This window comes from Monodon monoceros, unplaced genomic scaffold (genome assembly GCF_005190385.1).
Source record: "Monodon monoceros isolate NGI ecotype Baffin Bay Population unplaced genomic scaffold, NGI_Narwhal_1 Super_Scaffold_11, whole genome shotgun sequence".
Lineage (NCBI taxonomy): Eukaryota > Metazoa > Chordata > Mammalia > Artiodactyla > Monodontidae > Monodon > Monodon monoceros.
Window position 1 is genome coordinate 25,450,601 of NW_021703767.1, and position 18,086 is coordinate 25,468,686.

The 18,086-nt window shown below is 35.5% G+C and overlaps 1 protein-coding gene across 2 annotated transcripts in view; it reads left to right on the forward strand.

Annotated features, from left to right (window-relative positions):
- TMPRSS15 (transmembrane serine protease 15) overlaps window positions 1-18,086 on the forward strand; it is a 131,497-nt gene that overhangs the window by 82,049 nt on the left and 31,362 nt on the right. For both annotated transcript variants that reach the window (XM_029214683.1, XM_029214684.1), the window contains 2 exons: window positions 12,735-12,845; window positions 14,184-14,313. In XM_029214683.1, the coding sequence (XP_029070516.1) occupies window positions 12,735-12,845; window positions 14,184-14,313 (241 nt within the window). The remainder of the gene's footprint in view (window positions 1-12,734; window positions 12,846-14,183; window positions 14,314-18,086) is intronic.

Sequence of the window (18,086 nt, forward strand, 5' to 3'; positions counted from 1 at the left end):
AAAGCAATTATACTCCAATAAAGATGTTAAAAAAGTATAAAATAAAAATTAAAAAATAAGTGGTGCGGGGAAAACTGGACGGCTACATGTAAAAGAATGAAATTACAACACTCCCTAACACCATACACAAAAATAAACTCAAAATGGATTAAAGACCTAAATGTAATGCCAGAAACTATAAAGCTCTTAGAGGCAAACATAGGAAGAACACTCTATGACATAAATCACAGCAAGATCCTTTTTGATCCACCTCCTAGAGTAAGGGAAATAAAAACAAAAATAAACAAATGGACCTAATGAAACGTCAAAGCTTTTGCACAGCAAAGGAAACCATAAACAAGACAAAAAGACAACACTCAGAATGGAAGAAAATACTTGCAAACAAATCAATAGACAAAGGACTAATCTCCAAAATATCTAAACAGCTCATGCAGCTCAATATTAAAAAAACAAGCAACCCAATCAAAAAATGGGCAGAAGACCTAAATAGACATTTCTCCAAAGAAGACATACAGATGGCCAAGGGTCACATGAAAAGCTGTTCAACATCACTAATTATTAGAGAAATGCAAATCAAAACTACAATGAGGTATTACCTCACACCAGTTAGAATGGGCATCATCAGGAAATCTATAAACAGCAAATGCTGGAGAGGGTGTGGAGAAAAGGGAACCCTCTTGCACTGTTGGTGGGAATGTAAGTTGATACAGCCACTATTGAGAACAGTATGGAGGTTCCTTAAAAAACTAAAAATAGAATTACCATACGACCCTGCAATCCCACTACTGGGCATATACCCAGAGAAAATCATAATTCAGCACACACACATACCACAATATTCATTACAGCACTATTTACAATAGCCAGGACATGGAAGCAACCTGAGTGTCCATGGACAGATGAATGGTTAAAGAAGCTGTGGTACATATACACAATGGAATATTACTCAGCCATAAAAAGGAACAAAATTGGGTCTTTTGTGGAGATGTGGATGGACCTAGAGACTGTCATACAGAGTGAAGTAAGTCAGAAAGAGAAAAACAAATATCATATGCTAACACATATGTGTGGAATCCAGAATAATTGTACTGTTGACTAGTTTGCAAGGCAGAAAGAGAGACACAGATGTAGAGAACTAACGTATGGACACCAAGGCGGGAAAGCAGGGGTGGTGGTAGGGGTGGATGAATTGGGAGATTGGGATTGACATATATACAATAATATGTATAAAATTGATAACTAATAAGAACCTTCTGTATCATGGAGATATATAGATATATATGTAGATGTAGATATAGATATAAATATTTTCATTCATATATGTAAAATATAACTCTGCATTCAACAGTCTATAGAGGATTTTTATAGCTTGCTTCTCCCCTTGTACTATGACTTTTTTAAATACTTCTGTCCCACAACTTAGTAGTTCTCTCTAGATGCAAATATGTCAGGAAAACAGAATACACATTCCTTCCTACCTCTATCCTTCCCTTCCATAAGAGATTGTGGCCAGTTTGTCTTTAATTAAAATGTCTAGAAAAGAGGTAGTGTTGGAGCATTGTTCATCATCTGGCCTATTAACTGATCCTAGAATCATCTGTACAAATCTCTGCTCCTCTGCTTACAACCGACCTAAAACTTAGACCCCATGCCAGAAAGTTGTATGCTTTCAGCATTACTACAAATATGAAAATTGACCTGTAGCTTATATACCCTCTGGCCCTGAAAATAAGTCATAACAATTGTTACTACCCAAGCTACTTAGGTGAGAGTAAGTGGTAGCCCAGCCAACTATCCTGTTCATCAGAAGAATTTTGTGATGTTTTAGAAGCAGCTACTTATGATTTATAAGCAATGTTGACATGAATCAATCAAAAAATCCATTAGTGAAGTAAACAAAAAAATCAATTAATGAAGTATACAAACAAAAGATCAACTAAGGAAGTAAACAAACAAAAATATTAAGGCCTATGAAAGAACATACAACACCAAAGGAAAGCAATAAAGACTTTCAGATCAACAGAAAATTGGAATTTATCTTAAAATAGAGTATATGAAAAATGAGAAAAATATAGAAAGTGATATGATTTATAATTATTTTAATTTATAAATGATATTACTTATTTATTTTTAAATTATACTTATAATTATTTTTCAAAATAGCAAAAAAGAAAATATATTGGTATGAAAATATAGTTATGTGTATAAATATATAATGTATAAATTATATATTATACATTATGTATAAATATAATGTATAAGATATATAGACATAGAGAGAGATATAATGTATAAAAATCAGAAATTAACTTAGAGGAGAAGTAAATCACTGCCTTGGAAAATATCAATCAAGACAATTTTCAGACTACCATTATGAATTGTCACTATTCTATCCCTATGGCCACCTTTGGGCAGAGGAATTTCTCATTGAAACTCTACCACAACCAGATTATTATTTCTGACTTGATCAGAGGTTTTTGTTAATGGTGTGAACTGCACAGCTTATTTTGCACACCTATTCAAAAACCCTGGCACCAAAATACCACATTGTCACAAAAGTGCAGCACAAAAGCATGATCAAGTAAGCAAAAACAATAGGTAAAGAGATGGAAAAATGTGGGAGTCTGTGATGGGCAAACAGGAAAAAGACCAACCCACAAGTTGAAAATAATAGAACCAGTTAAAACTAACACTGAAAGGTGTAATGGGAAAAAACGATATACTTTCTAGATCTGATTAAAGTGACTGAAAAATCATGAAGTCTTATTGCTTACTGTAAAAAATTTATAAGCAAAAATCAGTGTTGTAACATTTCCTGTTTAAAATTTTTAATTTCAAGAGGAAAATTTTTCAGCAAATTTTTTTTTACATCTTTATTAGAATATAATTGCTTTACAATGGTGTGTTAGTTTCTGCTTTATAACAAAGTGAATCCGTTATACATATGCATATGTTCCCATATCTCTTCCATCTTGCATCTCCCTCCCTCTCACCCTCCCTATCCCACCCCTCCAGGCGGTCACAAACCACCCAGCTGATCTCCCTGTGCTATGTGGCTGCTTCCCATCAGAGTCAGCAAATTTTTTAAGGAGAATAAACAGAATCATTTTTCAAAGATGTCAAAAATCAGTTCAGCTTTATACTTTAGTTAAGTTCTATAAAGTATTTTATTTTATACTATACTATTATAGTATACTATATTATTTTATATTATTTTATTTTATACTATAAAGTATATTTATTTTATTTAGCTCAGTTCTATAAAGTATTTTAAAATAGAGCAAGAAAATACGTAATAGATATTCTCTTGGAGGGGAGGGCCTCCCAACTTTTTTCCAAGGATGTCACGAAAGGAACTTTTGAGAAATACTATATATTTTTAAAATTTATTATATTTATTTATTTGTTTTTACAATAAAATTTATTTTTCAACATTTATTTCTAGTAAGTATAAAAACACAAAATAAACTAAGAACTTGTAGCACATTATATTAACTGCAACTCTAATTAATTATTAGCTGTTTAATATTTCCCATAGCTATTCACCAAATTAACATGAACTGCAAACATAAACTTTTTATTTTTTACTTTCTTCTTTTTATTGAAGTATAGTTGATTTATTATACTGTGTTAGCTTCAGGTGTACAGCACAGCGATTCAGTTATATATACCATATATATATATATATATATATATATATATATATATATTTCTTTTCAGATTATTTTTCCTTATAGGTTATTACAAAATATTGAGTATAGTTCCCTGTGCTATACAGTAGGTCCTTGTTGGTTATCTATGTATTTTACATACAGTAGTGTGTATATGTTAATCCCAACCTCCTAATTTATCCCTCCCCTCAACCCCCTTCCCCCTTTGGTAAACATAAGTTTGTTTTCTATGTCTGTGAGTCTCTTTCTGTTTTGTAAATAATTTCATTTGTATCATTTTTTAATTTTTTAAAATTTTTATTGGAGTAAGAATGATTTACAATGTTCTGTTAGTTACATAGAAAATTCTAAAGTTGCCATCAGAAAACTGGAGCTCATGGATGAATTTGGTAAAGTTGCAGGATACAAAATTAACACACAGAAATCCTTTGCATTCCTATACATTAACAACAAAAGATCAGAAAGAGAAGTTAAGAAAACAATCCCATTCACCATCGCACCAAAAAGAATAAACTTATGTATCATGTTTTTTAGATTCCACATATAAGCGATATCATATGATATTGGTCTTTGGCTGAGAAGTACTATATTTTTAAAGAAATGAAGATGAATAGTAAAACCAACTGAACTAATGAGATAAGAAAACTAATAGCTCTAACCAATAAGGGAATGAATTTATTTACAAATCCAAACAACTGAAATAATTTTTGAGCATTCCGCCATCTGCAAAAGTGAAAGCATCTTGAAATTTTAGAGAAATAGTAGGTCTTTAAAGCCATATTTTAAATTGTAAGGGAAAAGGGAGGAAAGAAGTGGAAAGAAAATAGGTTGGGAAAAGGAAGGCAGCAACATCTCTTCTATTAAAAATATTACAGTTACTAGCTTTCATTAGAATCTTATAATAAGATAAATACATTAGGATTTTGAAAAATAGTACAATAAATTTCCCTTCAAGATGAAAACCAAAAGAACGTAATCTATGGCTTCCAACAAAAAATAGATTGGAGATTTATGGCATAGGTGTTGCTTATATTTGTTTGCCCTTTCACTAGATTTCAGTTACTATGATTATGTTATTTAGGTAATAAATCATTTAGAGAAATTGAAGCTAAAATGGAGTCTTCCATGACCATCACTGTGTGCTTAATATGCTGGGAATGTGGTTTCATATCCCTCTTGGCCACAGGACAGATGCTGCTGGAGAGCAGAAAATGGAGGGATTGAGTCATCATCAGCACAATATTCTCCCAGAGAGATTTTTACACCAAAAGGCTGAAAAGCAATTATAGAAACAGGGAATTGGCAGTGGCAGATAATCACACTGGTAGTGGAAAGAGACATTAGGCACACATATCTGTTTATATTGGTGCTCTGCTTTGCTGGTCATTTTAGGAAAAAGCGATCAAAGGAATATCATAAATTTGCAGCATGTATGTTCTTCATTTATCTTCTGAGATATTTTAGGGACACCTTCCAAAGCATTCAGTTGATGAATAAAACAATTATATAACATATTTTTGTATCTCCTTTCTTTATCTTAGTTTTCACATTTTATTTACATTAAGCTAGAGTATGTGAAATATAGATTTATTAAGATCACTCTCCTCTGAATGTCCCTCCATTGCTCTTTTCTGAATATCAGAATCTTAATTTGGAATTCAATAGTGCTTATCTGGCAACTGTGGAAGTGGCACTGATTACATTTAGGGGTTTAGAGCCCTCCCCAGATTGTGTGGCATGTGCCTCAGAGATCAATTCAGTTCCATTAAAACCAAGCATATGTTGACTAAATGAGGGCTACTGGAGACTTCATAAGAAGGAGATGGGAAAATTCAGTTCTTAGCAATATTTTTTTCTCTCTCTCTCACTATGGGTATAAAATTATCAGAAATAAGATATAAGAGGCCACAGAGAGTTAAACTTTTGGATTAAAGACTTCTTAATGGGGCTTCCCTGGTGGCGCAGTGGTTGAGAGTCCACCTGCCAATGTCAGGGGACACGGGTTCGTGCCCCGGTCCGGGAGGATCCCACATGCCGCGGAGCGGCTGGGCCCGTGAGCCATGGCCGCTGAGCCTGCGCGTTCGGAGCCTGTGCTCCGCAACAGGAGAGGCCACAACAGTGAGAGGCCCGCGTACCGAAAAAAAAAAAAAAAAAAAAAAAAAAAAAGACTTCTTAATGAAGCCGAGCTGTTATATGTTGCAAAGAATCAGAATTCAGTTCATGCATGTAAAGGGAAATTTTGAAAGAGTTTATTCACGCTTCTCCTCAGAATTTGTCATTCTTTTCAGTTCAGCAGCAATAGATTGCTTTGCTCCATACAGCATTTTTTCATCCAATATATTCATCTTATAGAAATAGGTTAATATTTCTATGTTCATATGGTATAACCTTAACAGCTTTGGCTAGAGCACAAAAATAAATTACAATTTTCGGATATTTATACATGTTTTCATTCATATTTTTATTCAGATATTCAGATATTTAAATTTTCATTCAATGGATATGTGTTCTCCAATTAAATATAGCCTGGCTACACTAGTAAAAGAGTAAAATTATTAATAAATTATCTATTATTAAATTATTGATATTGAAAACTCATTTTTACATAATGATTTTAACAAACTATGAAAACAAAGAAATGGGGTAATATAAAAATAGCTAGCTGTGACTAACATTCTATAAGTATACTATGATATTTGATTATGGGTACATAATTAGGCCATCAGGTTTTAAAATAAATATAATACTTATTAAGTATAGATTTAAAATAGAATATATAAATTCAAAAATATATGTACCTAGCTTTAAGTATTCCTGTTTGCTAACTGAAAATTAACACTAGAAAGATTAAAATATAAATTCAGTTAGAACATTAATGCTTGCCTGTAGAGTAAGTAGCTGTCTTTGCCCATTTATCATCTCACTAACCTGGTTTAAAAATATGTGTTTGTGGGGCTTCCCTGGTGGCACAGTGATTGAGAGTCTGCCTGCCAATGCAGGGGACACGGGTTCGTGCCCCGGTCCGGGAAGATCCCACATGCTGCGGAGCGGCTAGGCCCGTGAGCCATGGCTGCTGAGCCTGCACGTCCGGAGCCTGTGCTCCGCAATGGGAGAGGCCACAAGAGTGAGAGGCCCACATACCGCAAAAAAAAAAAAAAAAAATGTGTTTGTGAAATAAATTGATAATTACATTTACAAGAACCTCCCTAATAGTATTATACTTGATATATGTAACTTACTCTCATTGGATAAAGATTTGTAGAAACAACCAGCCCAGTCATGCCTTCCTTAAAGTATTTTTTATTAAAGTAACTTAAATTTGGATTGAAAAAATATAGACTTCATCAAAGTTTAAAATAACCTATACAAATAGCTCCAATTATTGTTGTAAGATACCCAGAGGAAAGGATTATGTGTGATTTCTTGCATTATCTGGAGGGGAAAGTCACACAACCAGAACATAGAAGTAAGAATAGTAACTTAAAAATATCAATGAAAAGGATGATTTCTAAATGTTACTATAAATACTTTGCTGTTAAGGATAAAATTTATTCTGCATTCAATGTATTCATATTGGTATACTAAATGCATTTAACTTTATAAAAATTTACTCTCATGATATACCTAAGACATAAGTAGTATTTATCCTATTTGATAGTGAAGGAAACTGAGTTTCTGAAAGACTAATTTATTTGCCCAGGGTCAAAAATAAATAAAAAGGAAGTGGCTAGTATGGTATTGGCACAAAAACAGAAATATAGATCAATGGAACAGGATAGAAAGCCCAGAGATAAATCCACACACATATGGTCACCTTATTTTTGATAAAGGAGGCAAGAATATACAATGGAGAAAAGACAGCCTCTTCAATAAGTGGTGCTGGAAAAACTGGACAGCTCCATGTAAAAGAATGAAATTAGAACACCATACACAAAAATAAACTCAAAATGGATTAAAGACCTAAATATAAGGCCAGACACTATAAAACTCTTAGAAGAAAACATAGGCAGAACACTCTATGACATAAATCACAGAAAGATCCTTTTTGACCCACCTCCTAGAGAAATGGAAATAAAAACAAAAATAAACAAATGGGACCTAATGAAACTTCAAAGCTTTTGCACAGCAAAGGAAACCATAAACAAGATGAAAAGACAACCCTCAAAATGGGAGAAGATATTTGCAAATGAAGCAACTGACAAAGGATTAATCTCCAAAATATACAAGCAGCTCAGGCAGCTCAATATCAAAAAAAGAAACAACCCAATCCAAAAATGGGCAGAAGACCTAAATAGACATTTCTCCAAAGAAGATATACAGATTGCCAACAAACACATGAAAGAATTTTCAACATCATTAATCATTAGAGAAATGCAAATCAAAACTACAATGAGCTATCACCTCACACCAGTCAGAATGGCCATCATCAAAAAATCTACAAACAATAACTGCTGGAGAGGGTGTGGAGAATAGGGAACCCTCTTGCACTGTTGGTGGCAATGTAAATTGATACAGCCATTATGGAGAAAAGTATGGAAGTTCCTTAAAAAACTAAAAATAGAACTACCATACGACCCAGCAATCCTCCTACTGGGCATATACCCTGAGAAAACCATAATTCAAAAAGAGTCATGTAGCATAATGTTCATTGCAACTGTATTTACAATAGGCAGGACATGGAAGCAACCTAAGTGTCCATCGACAGATGAATGGATAAAGAAGATGTGGCACATATACACAATGGAATATTACTCAGTCATAAAAAGGAATGACATTGAGTTATTTGTAGTGAGGTGGATTGACCTAGATTCTGTCATACAGAGTGAAGTAAGTCAGAAAGAGAAAAACAAATACCATATGCTAACACATATATATGGAATCTAAAAAAAAAAAAAAAAAAAAAGGTCATGAAGAACCTAGGGGCAGGATGAGAATAAAGATGGAGACCTACTAGAGAATGCACTTGAAGACACAGGGAAGGGGAAGGGTAAACTAGGACAAAGTAAGAGAGTGGCATGAACATATATACACTACCAAATGTAAAACCGAAAGCTAGTGGGAAGCAGCCGCATAGCACAGGGAGATCAGCTCGGTGCTTTGTGACCATCTGGAGGGGTGGGGTAGGGAGGGTTGGAGGGAGGGAGATGCAAGAGGGAAGAGATATGGGGATATATCTATATGTATAGCTGATTCACTTTGTTATAAAGCAGAAACTAACACAGCATTGTAAAGCAATTATACTCCAATAAAGATGTTAAAAAAAAAATAGGAAACGGCTAAGCTGCAGATCAAACCCGTCATATGATTCCAGAGCTTATGTTTTAACCACCACTCAAATCAGTAAATTTTATCTTCATAATTCATAGAATCAATTTTTATTTTTCAAATCAATAGAGTTACCATCAGCCAATCAACTGCCTAATTTTTAAATGTTTTTTTGAAATCATACTTTTAAAGATTTCTTTGTATTGTGTCAACTCTATTACTAAAGTTCATACTGATTTTTGAGGCATGTCACTCATTTAACATAAATTAATTCACTTAACACTTAACAAATATCTACTGATTTCCTACTTTGTTCCAGTCATTTTGTCAAGTCCTAAGCATATAAAATGAAGAAACAAGGCATAAGGTTATTACAGATAGTACATTGTACATTCAATTTAAAGAATGGACCCGATGAGAATATAAACAGATAAAACTTTATTTTTCTCTACTTACTTTATTTCAAATCTCTCTTTTATTTTATTTTATTTTATTTTTTATTTTTATTTATTTATTTATTTTGCGGTATGCGGGCCTCTCACTGTTGTGGCCTCTCCGGTTGCAGAGCACAGGCTCCAGACGTGCAGGCTCAGTGGCCATGGCTCACAGGCCCAGCTGCTCCGCATCATGTGGGATCTTCCCGGACCGGGAAACGAAGCCATGTCCCCTGCATCGGCAGGAGGACTCTCAACCACTGCGCCACCAAGGAAGCCCCAAATCTCTCTTTTTATTCTGGGATATTTCAGGCAGACCTCTTCATTTTTCCAGTTATTTTAGATATGCAATTTTCTTAACTGGGTAATTAAACCTCACTTTTAGGTATTAAAACGTACAGTCAAATACAACATTAAAACTTTACTATTATCTAAGTCACAGGTCTTTTTTTTTAATCTCCCAACTCAGGCACAACTCTTGGCCCGATATCTTGAAGTAGAAGAAGGTGGAAATATTGTCTTTAACTTATTTCCCACTTTCTTTCCCTTCCATCTTCCCATAGCTCCAGTGTTGGAAGAGAAGCAGAAAAGGATAATCTTTCACCACTGTAGTTTTCTTTCAGCTAACAGTAGCTCCTGGACAAATGCTAACTCTTTTGTAGAACAGAGTTGTGGGTTCTTTGGTGTGTTCCTCTCCCCCCTCCCCAGGACTACTGCACAGTAGGCATGGGTAGTACACTACTTACCCTGTGATCTCTTATAACCCTGTTTTGCTCATAATCCGCACCAGCCAGGCTTCATTCCTGCACGTATTTGTGCTGGAGCCAGCTTGTCCTGACAGGCGGCTGTCACTCAGTTATCTTTCCCAGTGTCCATGTGGCCAAAACGAAACTCATGCACTGCCCTGCACATGGAGAAAATGCAGGTTTTTTCTACTGCCACCCTCTCTCTTATACCTAAATATCATCAATGAAAGTTCCAGCCAAATGTCTGGCTTCTAAATTCATTACACAGGAAGTGAATACTCATCTTTATTTATATAGCTATCTACCCACAAAATTTAGGACACTAAAGTTACCATCTCCCATGAAATTTTTCACTATACTTCAGTTTAGTCTGGTATTTTTCAAAAAGTGTATCATGAGGGCTTCCCTGGTGGAGCAGTGGTTGAGAGTCCGCCTGCCGATGCAGGGGACACGGGTTCGTGCCCCGGTCTGGGAAGATCCCACATGCCGCGGAGCGGCTGGGCCCGTGAGCCGCGGCTGCTGAGCCTGCACGTCCGGAGCCTGTGCTCCACAACGGGAGAGGCCACAACAGTGAGAGGCCCTTGTACCGCAGGAAAAAAAAAAAAAAAGTGTATCATGAAATCAATTTATTGAGTTTTGGCCACCATTCTTTGCTATGGAGCAAAATGGATGGAATAGAATAGAATAGGATGGGATGGGATGGGATGTGGTGAGGTGGGGTGGGGTGGGGTGGGGTGGGATGGGATGGGATGGAATGGAATGGAATGGAATGGAATAGAATAGAATAGAAATAACAGAACAAAGTAAATTTTAATTTAGTTACATACACACACACTCACACACACACATATACACATTGGGGTGTGCCCTAGAGTACGATTTAAAAGATGTATTTTTACTGTGGTCCCAGCTGAAAAAAGTACCTGAAAGTCCCTGCACTAGTCCCGTGTAAGCACTAGCCCTTATGGCTCTGCAGTGTAACAAACTTTCAGCTGGGGAGTGAGATGACCTCTCTTCTTTAAGGCAACCCAGTATGAGTTGGTTCTCTCGGGGCATCCTTCACTTGGTTTGCTGGATGGCAACTTCCTCCCATGTTGCACATGAAAACGCTATTCCTTAAGACCCTTATTTAGTCTGTTTCTAGAAAAAAACTCGAATCCTCTTTTTCATAGCTGAAAATAGGTGCTAGCTAGAAATTTATAGTCACCAGACTAGTTTTGGTAATTTTTAAAGTATTAGTATGGCTACATTTAGTACCTCTCTTTAGAACATTACAGTATTTGTCAATGCTCACAGATTTGAGGCTACAACCTAGATTCTAAAGCAACAGAAATTATTTCTTTCAGGTGTCATTACATTTGGCCATCATAAATTCAGAAGGTCTCTATGGAGACCAGTACCATTTGTTTTTGAAACCATTTTAACATGAATTGTGTATCTATGAAAGCAGTACAGTATAGTAGTCAATGATTAATGTTCATTAATAGCTTTTAAAATACAGGTTTCCCTGTTCCTTTTTTTTTTTTCAAGTGCTTTTTCTTCCTCATTATTGTTGGGCATGCACCATTAGGGGAAGAAACTTCAAGCTTCTCCATACCCAACTAATATTTCCTTTCTCAGAGGGTCCAAATCCCGTGTGGCCCCAACAGAGATCCTAATATCAGGATGTAGCTACCCCTCCCAAGTCAATCAGAAAACAACTTGAGGAAAGCAAACCCCTCTTTCCAGTGAGATGAAGACTCTCCCAGGGCAAAAGTCCTTAAGATTTAAACAAACATTTACAGGAAACATAGTTCTCACTCCTTTTAAACAATGAGTATTTCAAGTAGACATCTTTCTGCACAACTCAAATTCTGGAAAAAACTACCGGATCTACTCAGTTCCTTCCTTGTCCAGCCTCTTCATTTTCCTTCTGTTTCTTAATGTCCAAGCACATTCCCATGACTCCAACCCTGCTTTTCTTGTTTGGCTCTCCATTCCTACCTCCCTTCAAATTACCACTATTGCAGGTTCCATTTCTTTAGATGACTTTTTCCCATCTCATCACATTTTAATCAAGCTCACTGCTTCCAGCCTGGTCCAACTTTGATCCCACCAAAAGGCCCCTTCCACATTTCTATATAATAAAGGTTTGGAGGTATCATTTGGATGGTAAAACCAAGAGATCTCTCTATGCTTGTGTAACATGCCAGTGGTTGTTACTTGTATTGGGTTGGCCAAAAAGTTTGTTCTGGTTTTCCTATAACATCTTATGAACGAACTTTGTGGCCAGCCCAATATGTTCATTTGGGTTGGAAGAATTTGAGACTCACAGAGATGGTGCGGGAGAGGTATGTCCAAAACCTCTCAGCCATCTCTTGCAACTGCCCTGCCCTCTGCTGCAAAGGAGATGCTTAAGGTTTTATACATGCTCTTCTTAAGCCATGGCTCTGGCTTTGACAGAACTATTGCAGAAACATTCTGAGCAGTTAAGTGTGTAGCCATAGTCAATATCAAAGCCAGATCTAACTATGCACTGTGGCAAATAACAAGATGTTTAAAGGGGCAGAAATGGGATGGGTACTCTAGAACCGTCTGTCATTTCTTTATCCTATACAGTACATATTTTTCCCCCACAGAGCCCTGCAAGGAAGGCAATTTTCAGTGTGAAAATGGAGAGTGTGTCCCGCTGGTGAATCTCTGTGACAGTTTTCCACACTGTAAGGATGGCTCAGATGAAGCACATTGTGGTACGTTTTATTTTTAGGAAAATACTTTTTATCAGCTTAACCTCTACTTTTGGATTCTGCAGATGTGAAAGGGAGATTATGACTATATTTATTAGGATATATTTTGGTACTCTGAAGTTATGATCTCCCGGTGATTTCAGCACCGCTGTCACCATTCTGGTTAGAATAAAAGCTAACATGCGAACTCTTGTTTCTGTTTGTTTGTTTAAACTTGACTACATTTAAGAACTTTAAGTCTAGGACAACCCATCTTCAGGTAAAAAGCATAAAATACCACAGAGAGACAACAGCCCACACCAGGCACTCTAGCATCACTCTTATTAACTATTATACTCTGTACATTGCCTACACACAGAGGCACCCTCATGCTCATTTATAACTGTCTCGCTTAGACTTGTTCCTTCACATGCTTGATTCTTCAGCATCTACTACTCCTTCTGCCTGTGACTCCTGTCCAGCCCCACTCCAGATCTCTATCACATTAGGAGTAATGGCTACTTTTACTCTGTCTAACTTTTATTTCAGAGCACATACTTAATGCTGTTTATGATGTGCCATGCACTGTAACTAAGTGCTGTAAAACAATCTTAACGTAATTAGAATTAACTCTATTTCAGTCATGGGAAAGCTGAGGCTTGGAGGCGCTAAGGGGCCGCCAAAGATCACACACCTAGCAAGGGCTAGAGCTGTGTTCCAGCCTAAGTCTGTCTAATTCTGAAGTGCATGCGGTTATTCTTTTTATAATAGGGAAAAAATGTAAACATAACATTCACTTACAGAATTACAATGTGGTGTCTGTGGGTAAAACTATGATGGGTGATATTTTACCTGTTTGATAAACTAGCTTAGCTTAACCCAATCCCCACTTAGCCACTAATGGCCTTAACACTCTATCAAAAATGGTTGTAAGATAGAGGGGAAGATGACGGAAACCAAACAGCAAAAGAATAAGGGCAAAGAAAATAGCTTCTGGAGAAAGAAGTAGGAAAAAAAATGCTTACAGTTATTCCTGAACTTGAGTTTTCCTTCTTTTAGAGAACACATTTGTAAGATATTCTCCTCAAAAAGCTTTATTTTCTGTTTATTTGCTGTATTGGTATGCAGTGAACTCACATATCTCTGCCCTTTCCCTTTTTATAGTCATATGAAAGAGCAAAATTAAGCCTACCGAATTTATCTTTATCAACTTAAGACTTCCAGCATACTGTTACGAAAAATTACATACTATCAATCTCTAAATTCTAAATGTTAAGAACATTGCATGTTTAGTTTAGAGTCCATCATTTCCTTTTATCAACTTAGGTCACAATGACCCTATGTATGATCTAATCTCTTTAGTGCGTCTCTTCAATGGCACGACAAACCGTGGTTTGGTGCAGTTCAGAATACAGAGCATATGGCATGTAGCTTGTGCTGAGAACTGGAGGACCCAGATTTCAAATGATGTTTGTCAGCTGCTGGGACTAGGGTAAGTAATTCTACCCAGCTCTCTCTTAAATTATTCTCAAGCTTTTTTATGGGTTTCAAATTGGGTTTATTAAGAAATTTAAAATTTATGGAAGTTATGGATTTAGAAAATATACATGATCAAAAGGAAAAAAATAAAAATCTTGCCTAACCCCATTCTCAAACAACAACCACAGTTAATAACCTTTTTATAAATATTACATAAATATAAGTATATAGAAATAGTATATTACAAAATCATACAAAATACCATATTATGCTCTGTCTTGTAGCCTACTTACACATGAACATTTCTCATGTCATTAAATATTTTCTGTAGATTTTTAAGAAAAGGAAATATTCCATTTTATGCTATATTATAATATATATAACTAATCACAAGGGTAACGCAGAGAACACGCTTTTGCTGTATCTTTGTGACATGTTCATAATAGTTCTTTCAGAAGATCTGTATCAGTATAATTATTGTGATAAAGAATATGCAAAATTACAAGACTTAATTCAAGTGAAAATTCCGTGTTAATGATTCACCAAAAATTTACTTTACATCCCAGTTTAATATCATAATATATTACCTCAAATATATAAGTTCACCATATTCGTTTTTTACTTCCCATCAGTCTCAAAAGTGATGAGGTGAAAAATGGTGGGTGATAAGTAGTAATAATTTACTTCATTTAAGCTGTGTAATCTGTCAACTCTAATTCACCATTCTGATCCTTTGGTATTCATGATTTGAGAGACTTAACCATATTGGGTCACATATGGTTATTTATCACTCATAGCACTATATTATTTACCGGGTTGACCTGTAAACTAAGAAGTCTGTAAATGTAAGACCCATGTCTGTTTTATCCATTATTGCATTGCTAATATCTAGACTTATATTTGTTTCAAAACACAGGTGCTAAAAGATATTTGTTGAAGCAATAAATTATTCTTTATGTATAAGTATATATGTAAATATAAATATTTCTAGCTAAATAAATGTATGCCAGAAGTATACATTTGCCAGTTATAAATCATTATAATTTCCTTTCCACCTTGAACTGGAGAATTGTTTTCTAATTTATTTTAGAAGATTACACAAAGTTACAAAGGAAAATAATTTAAGCCCACATCCACCTATACTCCCAGCATTTCCAAGTTATCTCAGCTATTTCTAGTTCATCAAAATCAAAGGTGATTGATTGCTTTCCTCTTAAGGGGTCCTTCTTGCTGATTAATAATACATAGAGTCATCATTCTATACACAGATTTTTGGAATTTATTTCAAAATGCTTATTTCTTAACCCAAAACATATTTTCCGCTAGAAATAATGTTAGTACAGATGTTTAATTCCTAGTAGCCTTGGAGAGTTATATTGATTACCAGTGCCAAAAATAGCGCCTAACCACCACATAGAGATATTTTACAATAGGAAAACGTGTTGAGGCCCCAGTCAGAGTGTCAGAAATGCTCTATAACTTCTTGGATACTAGAAGTTGGATAACTACTAGTTAGATTGAGAGCTTTCAGCTCCCTTTACCTCCCAAAATGCTGTTCCTTCAGAATGGGAACTCGCCAGCTCCAAGTCTCATGCAAGTGATGTCATCCTCGTCAGGAAGGCAGCTCTTGTCAAATTCAAATGGAGGAAGTGAGTTTTACCATCCATCATGTAAATAATCATCAATTTGGTTCATGTGCCTTATTTGGAAACCTTGCAATTTATATATATATCCCTTTTATTATACATTGTAGTTTGTGTTCTAACAAAAACCCTTTTAACCTGGGGAGCTTTGAGACATAAAGAGTCTTGGAGGAGGGTAGGTTAGGGGAAATAAAGTTTTTTGATGAAGAATCAACAAAACACTGAAAGAGACAATTGTTTAACCCCACTTCAAGTAAAGCACTGCATAAGTGGCGCTGACTCCAGGTTCCTACTTTAGTGTTGATTTTAGTTCAATATCAAGTTCATGCAGGTGAGGCCCTAGGAAGTCCTTTGCTTCCACTACTAAACTTGCCAGTAATGCTGAGGAACTATTTTATAGACTCAGAAACTTAGTAAAATTTAGGCTGAGGAGATGGGTTACTTGACCTTGTGTCCACAATGGATGAATCTAAATGCCCTGGATGATTGGGCTTTTATTACACAGGAGCTTGAGTCCCAATTCATCACCTAAGCATCACTATATGCTTATAAACACAGGTGTTCTTTCCACTGTGGTTTGTGAATCTTAGCTGAATTGTTTCCTCGAGGATAGATTGGGGTTAAGATGAATCATTTACAAAGATCAAAGTGATTGATATCTTCTTTGGCAGAAATATTTTGAATGCATTTGAATAAAATTCGTTGGGTGATTACATAGTGCTGATTCCTTCATTTGCATGAGAGAACATATTGGGAAGGAAACATTTATCTTTATTATTTTTTCATAGTTGCTAATATAAATATATTATTTTATTTACTCCCAGATCGGAAATCTAAGCATTGGTAATGATGTTGTGCCTGGTCTTCAGATGAATGAGACATTGTTTTTGCTTTAAATGCTTATGTGGTGGAGATAGACACATAAATAAGCTGATTCACTTTGTTATAAAGCAGAAACTAACACACCATTGTAAAGCAATTATACTCCAATAAAGATGTTTAAAAAAAATTACAACATAATGTGATAAATACAATGTGCTATAGGAGAAGCTATACTCAATTTGGGCATGTCAGGAAAGGCTTTCTAGAAAATGGCCTGAGCTGTGTGGATGACAGCCAATTCCACACAACTATCTATTTACATGTTTTTCCCCCCCCAACCATATTTTACTCTCTAGTTCACTGACCTGATTTCTAATGACTCACAGTCCTTCCAGATGGAGACAGGGACAGAAAACTAGATTTTTTTAGTGTGTGAAAAGCGAGTAGTACATCCCACTCTTGAATACAATATTTTTCGTGAAGGTCAGGCACTTGTTTTCTTCAGAAATGAGTCAGGTAATCTCTGCAAAGACTTTAATCTTTGGACCTGCACTTATTAAATAGTCTCCATAGTGCTCTAGTAATTGAAAGAAAGTTAGAGCCTTAATGAGAATTTGTCTAGAGTGGTGCACGGTAATGAAAGAAAACTTGGCAAGTTTAAAATGATGTGTTTGGTACAGTGGGAAGTAATTTAGGAGTCAATTTATTAAAAAGGCACTGTAGTCTCTCAAGACTATTTATTCAGATAGGATACAAAATGCAATTCCCCACAGAGTCTAGTAAATCATATGAGGCAGATTTCATCAGCCTTTCCTTTTCCAGATGAAACATTTTCATTCCCTGCCATTGATAGCTGCATAAGTAAAAAGTACTTTGAATAACATTTTCATGTCTCTGATCAAAGTAGAAAGAAAACATTTTATACTGACGCAAGAATAAATGTTAAGGAAACTTAGAGTAGTAATTTTTAAAATGGTATTTCCTAGGAAAGCACACTGCCCTGTTACTAACCCAGTAAATGAACTATGCAGTTGTTTTGCCCTGCTAAGCGATTAAAAATGAGAAGTCATCAGGTCTGTACAGCTCTACAAAATTCAGGAAATAGTAATGTTTTAAAAATAGAGTTAGTTATATGTATCCCCATGAGGCAGCCCTATGAGGAGCTGGTGTTAATTTTTAAATCGCATAATAGTCCTGGCTAGATACCTTCAGTTCAAATATCAAAAACATCAAGTTGAGCCTCTCATTCTGAAACCCCAAATAAGAAACAGAATTACTTCAATGTTCTTCCATTTTAGAGGTGTTTCAAAAATTTAGGGGG